At 39.2% G+C, this 17,994-nt stretch overlaps 1 protein-coding gene and 1 long non-coding RNA gene across 2 annotated transcripts in view; one reads left to right on the top strand and one right to left on the bottom strand.

Annotated features, from left to right (window-relative positions):
* Positions 1-17,994, top strand: part of LOC128264737 (low-density lipoprotein receptor-related protein 2) — a 135,186-nt gene that overhangs the window by 102,339 nt on the left and 14,853 nt on the right. The window contains 6 exon segments of the mRNA XM_053000393.1: positions 2,379-2,549; positions 3,371-3,502; positions 13,175-13,450; positions 13,908-14,162; positions 15,643-16,020; positions 16,023-17,969. Coding sequence (XP_052856353.1) covers positions 2,379-2,549; positions 3,371-3,502; positions 13,175-13,450; positions 13,908-14,162; positions 15,643-16,020; positions 16,023-17,969 — 3,159 coding nt within the window.
* On the bottom strand, positions 13,575-15,499 carry LOC128264741 (uncharacterized). The gene is made up of 4 exons (XR_008268760.1): positions 15,351-15,499; positions 15,113-15,225; positions 14,937-15,044; positions 13,575-14,882 (listed from the first exon to the last, which is right to left on the bottom strand). It is a non-coding gene; the product is annotated as an uncharacterized LOC128264741 (long non-coding RNA).

The following is a 17,994-nucleotide window of genomic DNA, read 5'->3' as shown; positions in this document are numbered from 1 at the left end:
AGGTTTTTCCTCGCACAATTAAAGGGTGAATGTGAGTAGTTCGTGAAACGTGAATGTGAATTATGCGCTGTGATAAAACACGACTCCGTTTTCGTTCTGCGGCGAAAATTGCTCTGAATTGCATGACAAGTTGTGGCAGGGGTTTTTTGCAAACAGGGGCGTGGGGGAAAAGGGGGGCTTAGCTGGTTGCCGTCTGCGGTTTGCCTCTGATTATGGCTCGAAAGCGCAAAAATAATTTCGGCATGAATTACCAAACGGAGAATGCACTCACTAATTAGATGCATAATTAGACATGATGTATTCGGGGTGATTGCAAAGGTGGGCGGAGCAAGGTGTGGATCATGTGTGTGTATGTGTGTTCCTGCAGGCCAGCCCACAACTTTAGTGGTTCAACAGAGTGTTCATATTTCTAACCTGTTTATGGCTAAACAATTGAAAATGTTTCACAAGAATGTTTAAAAAGCACTCTTGTTGTTGATATTTCTTAAATGAAATAAGTTTTTTGCGTTCAATTATCTTAGCAGAATTTTTAAGTTAGACATAAAAGTAAAAGTCTGGTTAAGTATTCAAATTTAAGATGTACATTTAATTTGAAATCAGATTACAAGAGTTTAATTTTGTGGAACAGATTGAAATTTAAACATTCCAATTAAAATTAAAGCTTTTATTTTTTCCCTTTTTCATTTAAAATTGTATAGACCCATTTGAAATTAAAATTGAAGCTTTTACTTGCATTTCGATTACATTACATTAGAATACAAACAATTTAAACTTTGTCCACCAATTTAAAATTAAAGCAATGTAATTAATTTTTATTTTACAAGTTTTTACTGAAATTATTTTGGAATCCCTTTTATGCTGAAAGCCCTTTTTGTTCCTCAGTTTCTATTGTCTGTTGACAGGTTTTCAGTGCTTTTTGTTCACTCCGCTTTCAGAGCAGTTTCAGGTATTGCCTTTAGTTCGTTATTTGTGCCAATTCAGTCAACTTCACTTCGAATCGGGCTTAATTGAAGTTCGGTTTCAACTTGCATCGAAGATGCGGCATTGTAAGTTGCAGCAGTAGCAGGTGCAGCAGAAGAAAAAAATGCCAACAAAATAAAGGGAACATGAAACTCTTCGCCGCCTTTCTCCGCCTTTCATTTCTCTCCATTTCTCCATTTTTGGCCACAAAAAGTTGGGCACGTGCAGAGTGCACGTAGCCGGAAACAAATGACATTGTCAGCGCCCTGGCCCCAAAAACTGAACAGTCGACCTCTAGGCCCTACACTGTCAAAAAAAAACACACAGTAAATTGAAATATTTTGTACCTAATTTAAACATATTTCGCTGTGGTTTTCATTTATTTTTAGTTATCTTAAATATGAAAAAATTACAATTTTGTGTTTGACTATTTAGGGAATTGATTTTAAAGTCTCAAAATTTAACCAAGCTTAAACCGTATTTAGCTTTAATGAAATGAATTTTAACTTTTTTGAATCTACCACTTCCCACATTAATTTAAATATTAAATCACCCAATTTAATATGCAGTGTATTAAGTATTATGATTTAATATTTCATTTATATATAACATTTTGAACTCAATAATAAGTTATTTATTTTTTCTTTTCAATTTTTTTTATCAGTGCACCCTTTTCTATTTTTCCACCCTTTTCCCTTCCATTTTCCCCGTCGAGAAGAAATCCCAGCTAAGCATTTCCGCTCGCGTTCTGACTTCACTGCTCCATTTTCCTTGGCCTCTGCTGTTGCATTTTTTCCCGCACTTTTTCCTCATGTGTGTGTGTGTGTGCCAGTGTGTGTGAGTGTTTGCCAGTGTGTGTGACAAGGCCATTAGCCGCGGAGGCTTTGGCAGCCACAAAAGCTGAGGCGCATCCTTGCAACTGCCATTTTATGACAGTCTTTTGTTGTCTGCAGCCAAAGCTTCCCTTTGCCAAGCTCCGTTTAAAACACACTCGAAAAAAATGCATTCTCAACATTTTCTTAGCAGGACAGAATTTTTTGGTTCCAATAAAAAAAAATTTTTGAAACACTTTCGTTTATGTGAAAATATTTTAAACTATTTTTATTACGTTTTAGGAAAACCTAATACTTTACACATTCAAAATAAAACGAATTTTAAAGTACTTAAAATTTATCACGATCCCAACACTATTGAGCCAATCATTTAAATTTACTTTCCGCTAATTTTTCTTTTTATTTTTGTATAAGTGTAGTGGCCATTTGGCAGTTTGTTGACTAGCACTGCATTGGTTATTATCAAAGCTTCTGTCCGACTTTCGTTAAAGTCGAATGACAAAGCGGCAGTCACATGCCAATTAGTTCGATAAAAGAAGTCCGTACTAATTTTCCGATTTCCCCCCCACATTTTCCATTTTCCAGGTGGCAGCTTGGGCAGCACAAGTGCGATTGGCAGTGGCAGTGGCAGTGGCATCAACACCGAGTGTCCGACGGACTCGTTCCGGTGCAACAACGGCAAGTGCATCTCGCACCACTGGGTCTGCAATTACCAGAAGGACTGTGACGACGGCGAGGATGAGATGCAGTCATGCCGTAAGTACCAGACACCATTAACCAGTTCACCAATCCACCAGTCCACCAGTAACCAGACCAACAAACAGCGACCATCCTGGGGAAATTCGGGAAAAACCATAATTAAAATACGAAATTATAGACAGTAATTAAGTGGGCCGTGCAATTCGCAGCCAAAAAAACCAAGGAAATTACATTTCAATGAATCGAATTAATCGAATTACACTCCGACAATGATCTGCAGGAATTTCAGTTATTACTTAAATTGAACGCTAAATATCTTCAATAAAAGATATGATTAATAAACTTGAGGTTTAGTTAAAACTTAATTTTCTTATTTTTTTTTTTCAAGGTTTTTAGAATTGAGCCTTTGGTGCAAATTCTCATTCTAAAAATAAATTTTTATATTTATGGTTTATGGTTTTTTTAACATATTAACATATTATTTATTCTTTTGTCTGGTGTTAGAAGAGAATCTTTTATTTAATCCAGTTGAGGGGTTTTGAACCCTTTATGCTATAACCTATATCTGTAATTGGTTCCCAAAAAACACAAAACTAATAAATATATATTATAGACTTTAAATAATTTATTTATCAATAATTTGAAAAACACCCAATTTGTTTTTCATGTTATCCCGTGATTTTAAGTTTTTATAGTTTTGATGCAGATCTAAATTTCTTAAAAACACCAACGAAATTATTAATTCATTTTTTTTTTAATAATTTGAATAAAGGCCATTCCTGAAACTTGAAGTTTTTAATAGTCAAAAATGTTCCTTTTCTCCCATGTTATTTATTTTTTTATGGGATCGTTTAAACTAATTCTATTCATTATTGCAGCTCCACCGGAATGCGAAACGCCGCAACTGAATTGCGGGCAGTATGTGTTCAACAAGACCTATTGCATCCCTCCGCATTATCGCTGCGATATGATCGAGGATTGTGAGGACAAATCGGATGAGGCGCAGTGCAGTGAGTATAATTTATATATAATACTATATACACTCATTCTATATATCCTATATACACATGTATACCATAAAAGGGGGTACAAGGTAATTTAAACTCAAAGCATTTCGTGCCCTTTCTCGTTTTCAATGCAAATTTGTTGACTCCACAAATATTGGCTAGCTAAGATGAATCCTGTCAAGAGGGTGGCGTAACAATTTGCTTTGCAAAATGTTTACATTTTATTATGCCAATTTTATTTATGCAAATTTCAACACGGAGATGTAACCGAAGACCGCAGTTCTTGTTTTCCCAACTAAACTTCACAAGCGTACAAGTATACACAGTATATTTACAGACATGAACTTTCAAAACCATTCGATAGTATATATATATATATATATATATATATATTTATATATATATATACCTGTAGTTAAAGAGAGAGAAATATGTGTAAATCCCCAAGGTAAAGGCCGCAAATTAGCGAGGAAAACGCAGGCCGAACGGAAATGGATCAATTTGATGTGGGGTCATAAATCATTGCCTAGGCCAGCGGGGGGTTAAGGGTAAAGGGTTAATAGGTTAACCCTTTAGCTAGTGGAATTGATGATGGCCGGCCAAAGTTGTTTCTGTTGAGAGAGGTTCATGGCTGGAATCGCAAATGAAGTATATTTTGCTTGCGTTGAGGGGTAAAAGCGATGAAAAGTAAGCGGTCTTAAAAATAACTTCACTTGGCGTAGGTCTGTACTTAAAATGAATCCCAGAGAACGAGGCTTTAGCTGGAGTGTTTCGGAATACACCCAAAATGTACTTGGTTTTTAAGCAATAACAATGCATTTAAAATTATATATGTATGTTGTAGTAAAATTAGTAGTATGATTTCTTATTTATAAAAACATTGAGGAAACGGCATTGCAAATGTACAATTAAAATGTTTTAAATATTTACATTCTTTTTGCAAAAAGGTAGGGATTAAATATATATCGATTTGGTTATTTAAAACGTCTGTATTTAAAAAAAAATAAATCTTTTTAAGCTTTTTAATTTAAACTAAATATTTACGTTTCGTGGGTTTTTTTTTCAATGACTAATTTTCTGCGGTTTTCTTTTTCTGGGTTTTTTTGAAAACCTATTCATCGTCGCTGACACTCCTGTCTTTTAACCCTCTGTTGACTTGCCTTTAACCCATCACTTGCCCGCTCTTCCAGCACCTCAACTCGAAAGTCTGTTGTCTGCTCGTTGGGCAAAGAATTTAATGCATTTTCAACAGCTCTCGCTCGGTTGGACTTTGTATGGTGGAAAGCCTTATAGCCTTATTGCCTATAGCCATCTCTTTCTCAGACTTATCGGTGCCCCTCTTTTCCCGCTTTTTCCGGACTTTCCCGCCTTTCCCCCCTGTTTTTTGGCATAAAGTTCAAGTGCATTCAGCCAGCAGACTGTGAGCCGCACATTTTGATTAAAAGTTTGCCGAGTGAGAATCCAAAGAAAAGGCAGTAATGCCAAAGAGAGAGAGGGAGAGGGGGATGGTGACCAGAGCGGGACGGCAACATGTCCAATGCAAATCGCCGAAAAGTGCCCGAGACTTGTAGAGCATTTATTGCTTGTTATTTAAGATTTATGCACCCGCACACACACTGACAAGCAAACAAATATTTAAATATCTTTGAGGCGTCCAATTTCCAAGTGTCCCGCACTGCTTTTCCTGCTTTCCCCCCGACTTTCCCCGACGTTTACCGCGCTGCCCAACCCCCCCCCTTCAGTCGGCATCCTTTTGTGCAAGTTCAGCTGGCAGCTTTGACGACTCCAACTTCGAGACTCCAAAACTCCGTGAAAAACGTGGAAAATGTGGAAAACGGCTAGACAAACGCCCCATAACTTTGTCCTGCGTCGCCCTTTCTCTTTCGCACCGACGCAGGCCGTCCCGCTCGCACACCTAAGCTGAACTAGAAGGGCAATTTGTCCGCTTACATGAGAACTGCCAGCTTGGCTTTGTCTATCCTAGCTAACATTATAATATAACAATAAATACAAATACCAAAATAAGAAAGCTGATCCCAAAAACTTGTTTAAAAACCAATAAAAAAAACAAGAATTCATTTGACAAGAAGGTAATATCATTAAAATAAGTCTCAAGCTTTTTAAGAACTAAAACAAAATTTAAATGTTTGTTGAAAAGAACTTACCAACCATTTTGTAGTAAAAAAAAATATGAAAACGAGTACTCAAAAATAAATAAGAATATTAAAAAACATAACATACATAACATAAATATATCTTTAAAATCTCACCAATGATTTAAAAAACTTAGTACGTAAAATATGGAATATAATATATTAAAATAAATTAGCCTATAAAAATGTTCCCTCATAAACTAACGTAAAACTCATAATGTAATTAATAGGAACAAAATACAATTTTCTTAAATTAATTATTTGTTATTGGTATTAAAACTTTTTCTAGCTATTTTAGAAATATTCCCAGCAACTCTGATGCCTGAAACGTGGAAGAGTTGGGCAGATAGTCATTCCGTTTTGGCGCAGAAACTTTTGGCGGCACAAGATCAAGTTTAAATTTCATTTTAATTTAATAAGACGTTGCTGGGAACAGCGAGACCAGGCTCTCCCTTTCCCTCTCACACTATCGCCATCTCTTTCTGCACTGCGCTGACCCTGTCGCACTTTTGTTGCACATTAATTTATCGCGCTTAAATGGCGACAAAATGTTCACTCTTATTGCGTTCTTAGCAAATTTATTTTGCGTACGTGTCAACGCGTCGTCTTCTTCAGTCTGGGTGACAGTAGACCGCCTTTCCCCCCATGTGCCACGCCCCCTTGCAACACCCCCTAACCCCCTCAACTGTGTATGTGTGTGTGTTTGTGTGTTTGTGTGTTTGCTTGCCTTCGTTCGCCTTTGTTTGCTTAATTTATGGCATATAAATATTAGAGCGGGCTTATTTCAACTATTTAATTACTTCAGGTGTTGTGCGAGCAGGAAAATAGATGGCTGCGAGTGTCGGAAGATGGGAGCTGAGCCATATAGATAGGCCACACACACACACAGTCACACAGTCAGGATAATAGATACCCAGGATAGCCAGGTAGTCAGGTAGTCATAGCGATGGAAACTCACACACATTTCCCCAGATGTGTGCAATTAAAATCAAGGGATTCGCATCGCATGTGGCTGTAACCCAAAACAGATTGTTTGCCTGCGAATTATATGTTTAGACTTTGGATAATGTAAGCAGCGTTTTTAAATTTGCTGCATTATTAAAAAAAACTTTTCAAATAAAACAAAACCTTTGCTTTAATTTAATTTTGTTCAATATTTTAGCCCTGCGCTACAAGCATATGCTTATTGTTAAGGCACTGGTCAATATTCTATGAAAAAATTAAAAATAAATTATTGACTTAAGACTAAAACCTATGAACTATCTTTTTTTAATAATATTTTAATGTATATGTTTATATTTGTGAAAATATTTTTAAATTTCTTGTACTTATTTTTAAATAGAGTTGCGCATTTAGAAACTGTAAAATAGTTATTTGCCGTTCTTAAAGTATAACTTAATAAAACGTATTTATTTTAGCAAAAAGTTATAAAACTCTTGTTTATTTAATTTATAGTAAAATAAAGCAAGGCTTAAACAAACGCCATTTAAAATCTGCTTTAAGAACTGTTAAAACACATTGTATATTAATTAAACACTTTTTGTGAAGTACACTTATATCATCTCTGCTAGTTTGAATTTGTACTATTAAAATGGCTTATATATTTTCTGGGTGTAATCATGTTTTAGGACTTGTGTGCACTGCTTAGAACACCTCTGAATGCAACTAATAACCGTGAGAAGAAACAGCAGACATCTGCTGCGGTGAAAGACACTTGGAAATTACTACTATATAGCCACCGACCTGGCCCGCCCATTTCGCCCACTTTTGCCCGATTATTTTCGCTACCTTTTTCGCCAGCATTGCGGTCGCAAGTCAACAAGCTGAAACTGAAGCATAAACACAGGCTGAAGCACCCGCACTTGCTTACGGCTAAAAAAGGGGAGTGGGGGATGTGTAACTGGAATTTTCCAGGCGGACATTTCGCATCTCGCTCTTAATTGCTGGCAGCATCTAATGAGGCAGATATTGCTGCGTAAAAAGTGCGTAAAAGCAAAGAGAGCGAAGAGCTTAAATCGTCGTAGCCAGGAACTCTTCTGAAAACCCCATAGAAAATCCAACTTCAGTTCGTGTCCGCAGAACTTAAGTGTTATAGTCACCTCCATTTCGTTTTACTTTCCATCCAGTGATGACGAAAGAAGCTAAAATTAAATTACAAAAATATCTTGCATTAGCTTTGTTTACATTATAATTATTAACAGTTCTCAAATAGGTCATTTTTTAAGCATTTTTAGAAAAACATTTTGCAAAGCAATAACTAAAAAAAGAGTTATTACACCCGCAATTAAGTAGAAAGAAATATTGCTTAGAACTTTCCTCCACCATAATTTCTTAAATTTTGTATTTGATTTATTTTAAATTTCTCAGTTAAAATAATTGAAGGTTTGTAGGGGGCATGCGGAATAAATGTAGTGATGAGTTTTTGTTTAAGATTTTTAGTGACCTTAATTTAATATCTAGTTCTTCAATTTCAAGGGTGCATTTCTTAAAGAGAGTGCAAAACTGTTTTTAGCTGAGTGAATCAAATTCAAATCAGAACAAAAACTTGTAAGATATTTACTAATGATTTTTTGCTCAAGTTTTCTAGCGATATATATATTAAAAAAAAATAATATATATAGGATAATTTATATAAATCAGTTTTTCAATAAAAGATAGTGCAAAGGGCAGAGCATTTGTTTTATATTTTTTTTATGAATAAAAGTTAAGTAAGCTTTATCCCAAAAATGTCTAAATTATTTTCAATAAAAACTTAAGATAATTGATAATAGTATTTTGTATATTTTTGTAATTTTCATAGATATTTCCCTTTCTGTATTTAAATATTTAATATTTTGGTTGTTTAAAAACCGAGTTCTTGGGCACCGCTGACTGTCTCATACTCTGTCAACATCGCTTCGCCCTTTCTCCTGCTTTCTCCACCCCCCTTTCTCTGTAGTTTTCGCGTTTTCTTTGAGTTTCTCTGAGTGGCGACAATTGCAGCTGACGTTTATTTGACTGCAGCTAAACGTGACGCGACTGTAGGGGCGGTGGTTCCGCAGTTCGGGGTTCGGGGTTCGGGAGGGGGAGTGGCACTTGTCGCGCGTAATTACACAACCCCTTTCGGCCCCACCACACCCCCCAAAAACAAAAAAAAACACCCAAGTTTTGGTACACGCATAAAAGTCTTGGCTTGCAATAAAAGTTAATGCTGAGAAAACAGCGAGCGAAAGAACCAGAGAACCCAATTAGAAAGTGTTTGGTTAAAATGAAAAACAAAAAAATGGAAAACGAAAAACTGAAAGAGAGTTTGATGGCTGGCTGGGTGTTGTTGTTTTTCAAAAGTGCCAAAAACAATGCAGCAAAACTCCTTCTCGGCTTTTGATTAAAGTTTAGGGCCAAAAGTTTTGCAGCCAAACGGAAGCGAGTGAAAAATTAAGTTAAGAGGGTAGTGTGAAAAGTAGGAATAATTGGTGGGAAATTGTAATGAAAAATGTAACGTTGAAATAATTGAGAATTAAATTTTTTATTTAATATTAATTGCTATATCGAGGTAGAATAAATTTTTATTTAAAAAATTTAGAATAATTGGTAACACAAATATAATGTTCAATTTTTAATGATAAACATTTTTAATATAATGTTAAATGCCATATTGTGAAAGATACATTTAGATATTTTATCGTCATGCCCATTTTATGGGCCAAATTGCTTTATTTATATTTCATTCAAAGCTACTTGTTTTTTAAATGTATTTAATTTAAGTGTGTTAAGGTGTAATTCTGAACTTAACTTATAAAAACAACTATTTGCCAGATTACAATCTACTTAAAGAATTGCTAAAAAACGTTAAATTATTCCGATTTATTTTTATTTAAAAAGTTCAAAAATATTGTATTTCAAAATTATACAATTTTGTATGTTAAATGCTATAAAGAGATAAATAAATTTAAGTATTATACCATCCTGCCCATTTAAGCGACCAAATACTTTTTAAAGCGCAAAATTGCATCTGCAAAATCGCACAACTGGCCACGCCCCTCGTTTGTCATTATGATTTGCCTTTAATGCAATGCAAATGTGCGGAAACGAGGGGGGAAAACGAGACAGCTAACGAATTTGTAACAAATTGTTTGGCGTAAATCTTTTGGCGAGCCACGCCCCCAAATTGCAAGGGGTCGAAGCAGATTAGCAATGGGAACATGTTAATGTCAGAGAGTCCGGGTAAAAGGAATGCTTTATAGATGGGGAGAAAGAGGAGAAAGTATGGGGGAAATGGGAGAAAGTATGGGGGAAATGGGAGATGAACTACCGGAGTGCGTGACACATTTTTATGACCACCGGAGTTGGAGTGCGCAAAGTTTCGCTTCCGCTGCTCTACTTTGTCAATAGAAAAAGCTGCAGGGGGCCAACAAAATAGATAGTTACACAACAAAAATATGCCATGTCACAACAATACTTACAAATAAATATAAAAAAAATGTTTCAGGGACTAGCTGCACAATTTCAATTACATAGTTTTAATAAAATAGTTAGTAATTTTAATTTAACTATAAAAAAATTGCGAAAGAAAGATAAGCTGGCTAACTTTGTGTATGCGTAATTAAAATAACAAACATCTTTACTTTACTTTAGTTAAAGCGTCAATTAATATACAGTTTCATTTAATTATAAACAAATTAAGGAAGATAGAAGAGCTGTCCAACTAGGCGTATGCGTTTTTAAAAAAAAAAAAAACCTTGATTGTATTCATAAAGTAAGTAAATTAAACAGTTTTAAAATGTAAAAAAAAAACTTAAATAAATTGGCTTTAAAATCCCAATATAAAAATAGCTTAATTGATAATGGAGGAGAGAGATTTAAGCATTTAAATTCAACTAAATCCACCTCACACACCTGTTAAGTGTATATTTTATATATTTTTTTTCTGTACCGCTCTTACCTGCACTTACACACACACACACACTCACACATCCAGGACACTCGCAGACAGGGACACTTATACAGACTTACACAGACGCAGGGCGCAGGATACGCATTCCATTGTTTTGCTTGGAGAAAGTTTTGCGCTGTCGGGGAATATTTATACAACTTGGCTTGTTTAACTTGCACTAATTAAGTTTGCCCTGCCACACTCGGATGCTCCCGTCGGGCTCCTGTTGGGGTCCTGTTGGGGTCCCGTGGACCCAGTTCGTCGCTAATGCTCCGGGAGTTAATCGGGGGGAATTGGAAATGGGAATGGTGATGGTGTTGGGATTGCGACTCAAGGAGCGAGTGACATGCATAAAATACTCGTTGCCAAGTTTATGATGTCCAGAGAGGGGGTACGGGCATAGATCAACGGGGCGTCCGCAAAGCAGAAAAATATGAAGCCGCAACCTAAACAAAATAATAAACGAAAAAAAAATAAAATAAAAATAAATTCAAAATTTAACTTATTTAAGAACTTTTTCTTTCATAAACAAACCAAATTTAGAGTTTAAGCCATAACATTTCAATCAAATCAAGCGAAAAAAAATGTTGAAAATATTGTTTAAATGGCGGAAGTGCTAAGTTTGTTGTTCCATCCGAAAATCCTGATTTTCGTACGAAAAATCAGTGATTTCCTAAAAAAAAAACCCCAATCAATTGACAAATGTTTGTGAGTGTTTTATTTAAATATTTTGTATGGCAATAAATTAATTATAATATAAATAGAGAATTATCTCCTAAAGGTAACACAATCCTTGCCTAAGACTAAATTGTAAAAGTTAAAAGCTGTTGCTCTTATTTTTTTTTAATCATGCCACCGGTTCACCCTAATGCCCATACACATATGCCCATGTCAAAAGGCACATATATCATCTTCTTAAAGACCCGATTCGCCAGCAGTTGCTCTAATTTAGTCATTCAAATGCACGACTTTCCCTGCTACCTCTTTCTTGTTAACCGAAACCTTGACAGACCCACACACCCTTTCGAATCCGCTTGATACCCTGTACACATTGAATTTCGGGCTTGGCCACATTTTATAGTAGTATAATAGAAATACTTGCTTAAATCATATATAATAATATATTTATAATAATAATTAAACACATTAACATTGAAAAGTCATCAGGCTGATTGTTTTTAAAACATATAATGTAAATAATTAGATACAAAATTATATAAGTCAGGAGTTTTGAATCATAAACAAAATACAACCAAATACTTTTTTAATAATATTTCTTGTATGTCATATATAATTTGTTTGTTATTGTTTTGCAAATTTAAAAAAATAATGATTAAATACAAAAAACGGCATTTTTTGGCCAAGTTAAATTGTAAAAAAAAAAGGATTTTAACATATTTTATTTTTAATTTTAAGTAGAGAATTTCTTAAAGCAAGGGGTACTTATTTCTCGTGGCCATTTCTTCTACTGGGAGGCATCCCATTTTTTGTGTGGCTTTCGGGGAGGAGGGTACGGCACCCAACTACTCGATAATTTATAGCACTTCTGCCTGCCGACACACACAACTCAAGTGCACAATCCGGGGGAGATGGACGGTCAGATGGACGGTCAGACGGACGGGTCGACCGGACAGACAATCACGCCCGACACTCGTACAGCGGCCGGCCATGCATTATGTATACGCCATGCGTGCCCAGCCATTCTCCCCTCGAATGTCTGGCATCAAAATTTAATGTCTTTGGCAGCACAAATAGTTTTGGTCTGCCATTTTTAAGGCCATCCCTTTAAAATACTTGTATGGCATAGAGACTAGAGCATAGAGCATAGAGCTGATGAGCCGAGATGCAGCTTCTGTCTGTTGGACAATGGCTGGGAATCCAGGGAAACCCCACGGAGCCATTCAGTTCAGTTCAAATCGTCTTTGGATGATGGGTCAAGAGCTTGGCTCCCAATGCCAATGCAAATGCAATTAATCACAATGGGAGGGCAGCCAAAATTATCCCTAATTGACTGCAGTCAAGTACAGATTATTATATTGGGGGCTGCTTATCAAAATGTCAAACAATAGGGTGGCTGAAACCCCAAAAACATATCAACTAAATGTGTTATAGGATTACTTGCAAGTTGGCAAAGCAAACTGCAAATAACAAATCCAATTGATGGGCTAAACTTTTTGAAAAATGTTAACGTTATCCATTTTTAACATGTAGAAACGTATTCATTTGATAACACAAAATAAGTCTTTGTTAAGTAGTATATTATTGAGCTTATTAATAAAATACAGTTAGTTTTATATATATTTATTGTTTTTTATTTTTGCAACTATCTTATTTTCCATATATAATTAAATATTTAAGAATTCATATGGAAATGAATCAGTTTTTAATTTTGTGTCAATTATAAATTAAGGGACTCGTTGTCAATGAATTATTTATACAACTAAAACAAACAATAAATTTATAGAACGTTAGCTAAACAATTGTGGAATTTCCTTGACTTTTGCAACCTACCGCATATATGATGAGACATTTTCAAAAATTCTAAATAAATAAAACAAATTAATAGAGGTTTGAGCTAAACAACTGTGGCATTTCCTTTGCGTTTTGCAGCTTACCGCAAGTGCCAGCACACGGACGTCTTCTGCAACGCCCCCAACGGAGCCGCCCCCGCGGAGGGCGCCCGCCTCGCAGGACCCTGTGTGCCGAAGGAGAAGCGCTGCGACGGCTACTTGGACTGCCGCACCGGGCGGGACGAGGACAACTGCAGCGGCGTGTCCTGCCGCCTCGACCAGTTCCGCTGCGCCAACGGACACAAGTGCATCGACGCCGCCCTCAAGTGCAACCATCGCGACGACTGTGGCGACAACTCGGACGAACAGGGATGCAGTAAGTACTATAACAAATGTTTGTTTAGCTTAGGCAAATAAAATAAAATTATATTATTTCGGAAAAGATTTTAGTATATTTAAATTGAAACCATATTCAATTTTAAAGTAATAAATAAAATATCTTAGTCTTTAAAGTTGTATATTTTTTAGTTTATGTTTATAGCTAGTTGGTAACATTTATAGAGTTGGTGCATTTTTGTTACATAACATATTGGATGTAAAAGTTTAAAATATATAGATTTAGATTTAACCAATTAGCTGAATACAGTACAAATATATTTAAAAAAAAATGAGCTATGATTGGGCTCATTTTTTAATTTATAACAATATAACAAAAACCAAGTTAAATTTCTAATTTTTGGTCGATGCGGATTATCGGCGTCGAATAGTTCCCAAAAGGTGTTTGTAGAATTGTAATGCACATATATTTATGTATTCCATTATGTGTTTTCCAGACTTTCCGCCCTGCCACCACGCCCAGTTCCGGTGCTCCAACGCGCTGTGCATCCCGTACAACTTCCACTGTGACGGCTACCACGACTGTGCGGACAAGAGTGACGAGGCCAACTGCACGGCCATCGCCTGTCCGGACAACAAGCACCTGTGTCCGCGCGGCGGAGCCAGCGGAACGCCCAAGTGCATCCTGAAGTCGCAGCTGTGCGACGGCAAGCGGGACTGCGAGGACGGTAGCGACGAGGAGACCAACTGCTGTGAGTATCCCAGGGGGAAATCGAATTCTTCTCTTCTTCATCTATCGTACATCTAGTTCATAGTTCCTTGAGCTAATCCTCTGCGTGAATTCCAAACGAGCTTGCATCCAAGAATGTTTTCTGCTTTGATGTTCATTTCCAGTGTTTCCATCTTCATTTTTTTAATTATATTCATTCCTAAAGTATTCTCATGTTTATGTTCATATACATAATTTATGTTCATTAGCATTATGTATGCTCAACCGCAAAATGTATGCTCAACCGCAAAATGTATGTTTAACAGCATTATGTAATATCAGCCGCAAAATGTATGATCAGCAGCAAAATGTATGTTCAATAGCAATATTTATATTCAGCCGCAAAGTGTATGTTCAGCAGCAAAATGTATGTTCATTAGCATTATGTATGTTTAATAGCAATATGTATATTCAGCCGCAAAATGTATGTTCAGCAGCAATAATCATTTAGGGTTCATTTACTTTCTTGATTTCATTTTGGGTATATTTGTATTCTCCTCTTCAGTGTATTGTTCCTCATGTTCATTTACAAAGATTTTATTAATGGAATAATGTTCATTATTACTTGTTCCTCTTGTTTCCATTTTAAAATATCCATCCTAATGCTCATTCGTATAAATTTTATTCCATTTTTCATAGTTATTAGTGTACACCTTTTAAATTTCCAATGGGCCAAATCTGCTTCCGTTTTTTCCTCATAGCACTGGTTTACAAATTTAAATTTAAATAATTTTAGTTGCTTGTCAACATGACTTACTTGTAAATCCACTTCCGATATAATTTAATTGTTCGCATTTCATATGGTGAGCTCATTTTATCCCTTTCCTCTATCGATTTTAGCGATAGCCTCGTGTCCCGCTTTGAGCTGTGAGTTCAATTGGGGACCATCATTCTGTTGATCAATTTAGTTTGTTTATTATTAGTTGTACATACCTTTTAATAACCTTATCCACTTCTTTGCTTAAGATTTGTGGTAAATCCAAAACGATACTGCGTGCCAACACATCTTAGCCGATCCTTAAACTCGTGTTAGCTAAGTTTTGCCACTGAATAAGAAAACAAAAAAAAAAAACAGATAATTTGTGTTTGAAATTCCAAATCCAACTGAACTTTTAGCTCTGTGGTTATTGTATTTCAATTAATTTTAGTTGACAATCTGAACATGGCTTACTTGTGAATCCATAATTCCGCTAAGTTTTGCCACTGAATAAAAAAACCAAAAAAAAAAAAAAAAACAGATAATTTTTGTGTGAAATTCCAAATCCAACTGAACTTTTAGCTCTGTGGCTTTCGTATTTCAACTAATTTTAGTTGACAAGCTGGACATGACTTACTTGTGAATCCACTTTCGACACAATGGCTTAATGATTTGAATATTTTTCCAATTTTCCTCTATATAATTAAGTTAAGTTAATTAATTAAGTTAATTACCCATCCTATCCCTTTTTTCGCCATCATTCCAGCGATTGCCTCCTGTCCCGCCCTGAGCTGTGAGTTCAAGTGCGGACCCTCGCTGACCGGCGGCGTCTGCTACTGCAAGCCGGGCCAGTCGCTGGCCCCCGACAACCGCACCTGCGTGGACCTGGACGAGTGCGCCGAGTGGGGCCACTGCGACCAGCTGTGCACCAACACCCTCGGCTCGTACACCTGCCAGTGCGCGCAGGGCTACACGCTGATCAACGACTCCAAGTGCATTGCCCCCGACGCCAACAATCTGCAGCTGATCTTCGCCCACGACCGGGCCATCATGCGCATGCTGCACCACGGCAGCGAGCCCAAGATTCTGGCCAATGCCACGGCGGCGGCGGGTGTGGCCTTCCACTATGCGCGGAACACGCTCTACTGTCGGACATCAAGACGCGAAAGGTGCAATCGCTGCCGCTGGATGCGCAGAACAAGGCGGTGACGCCCTTCGATCAGACGCTGCCCGGCACCTGGGCGCCAGTGGCGCTGGCCGTCGACTGGGTGGGCGACAAGATCTACGTGGCCGATCTGGTGGGCCAGAAGATCGACGTGTTCGAGCTGAGTGGCCAGTGGCATGCGGTGGTGCTGGGCTCGAACCTCACCTCGCCCGCCGACCTGGCCCTGGACCCCACGGCGGGCCTGATGTTCGTGGCGGACGGTGGCCAGGTGCTGCGCGCCCACATGGACGGCACACATGCCAGATCGATTGTGTCCGAGGCCGCGTACAAGGCCAGCGGCGTCACGGTGGACATCATCGGCAAGCGGGTCTTCTGGTGCGACTCCCTGCTGGACTACATCGAGTCGGTGGACTACGAGGGCGCCAACCGCGTGATGGTGCTGCGGGGCCAGCAGGTGCCGAGTCCGTCGCGTCTGGCCCTGTTCGAGAACCGAATCTACTGGACGGATGCCACCAAGCAGGGCATCATGTCGGTGGACAAGTTCGAGGGGCCCACCTCCATCCAGGTGACCTACAAGGCCAAGGACATCCGGGAGCCGAAGGGCATCATTGCCGTGCACGCGCTCAGTCAGCCCAGGGTGTCGAATCCCTGTGGCAACAACAACGGTGGCTGCAACCACATGTGCATTGTGACGGCCGTGAAGGGCGCCCCCACGGGGCTGGGCTTCCGGTGCGCCTGCTCCACGGGCTACCAGCTGGAGACGGACCTGAAGCTGTGCAAGCCGGTCAGCGAGTTCCTCATGTACTCGCAGCAGCGGTTCATCAAGGGCAAGGTGCTGGAGCCGGTGATCGAGGGCTTCAGCGATGCCATCATGCCGGTGGTCTCGCGGAGGGCGCGCTTCGTCGGCCTGGACTTTGATGCGCGCGATGAGTTCGTCTACTACTCGGACGTGCTGCAGGACGTGATCTACCGGGTGCACCGCAACGGAACCGGCAGGGAGATCGTCCTGGCCTCCCAGAACGAGGGCGTTGAGGGTCTGGCCGTCGACTGGGCCTCCAAGAACCTGTACTACATCGATTCGCGTAAGGGCACCTTGAATGTCCTGTCCACGCGCAACGTGACGCACCGACGGACGCTGCTGAAGAACCTGAAACGTCCCAGGGCCATTGTCGTGCATCCCAATCGCGGGTTCATCTTCTTCTCCGAGTGGGATCGTCCGGCCAATATCACCAGGGCCAACACGGATGGCAGTGGTCTGTTGGTGTTCAAAAACGTGACCCTTGGCTGGCCCAATGGTCTGTCCATTGACTTTAAGGAGGATCGAGTGTACTGGTGCGATGCTTTGTTGGATCACGTGCAGCACGCCAACTTGGATGGCACGGACATCAAGACAGTGAACTCCCGCTTGGTGCGACACCCCTTCTCCATTGTGATACACAACGACTGGATGTACATCACGGACTGGCGACTGGATGCCATTATCCGGCTGCACAAGCTGACGGGCGAACAAGAGGAGATGATGGTCAGAGAGCCGCAAACCAACAGGCTCTACGGCGTCAAGGTCTACAGTCATGAGGTCCAGAGGATCGCAGACACGCAACCCTGCCACCGAAACAACGGTGGCTGCCAGAAGATCTGCTTTGCCGTGCCCATAGGAGCCCCGAATGGAACGGCTGGTGAGGTGACCACCACCTCGTCACCTCCGTCCTTCGGTCGCCTGCAAGCGCGCTGCTCGTGTCCCTACGGCGAGCGACTGGCCGAGGACCAGTTGAGCTGCATACCCGATCCCAGCGCCGAGCCCCCAGTGCAACCCTGTCCGAACTCGTGGGACTTCACGTGCAACAACCAGAGGTGCATACCCAAGTCGTGGGTGTGCGATGGCGACGACGATTGTCTGGACAACAGCGACGAGGAGCAGAACTGCACAAGTAAGTACCGGCAATACACCTATGA

The sequence above is a fragment of the Drosophila gunungcola genome, unplaced genomic scaffold, assembly GCF_025200985.1.
Source record: "Drosophila gunungcola strain Sukarami unplaced genomic scaffold, Dgunungcola_SK_2 000077F, whole genome shotgun sequence".
In the NCBI taxonomy this organism is placed as follows: domain Eukaryota; kingdom Metazoa; phylum Arthropoda; class Insecta; order Diptera; family Drosophilidae; genus Drosophila; species Drosophila gunungcola.
This window is presented reverse-complemented; position numbering and strand designations above follow the sequence as displayed.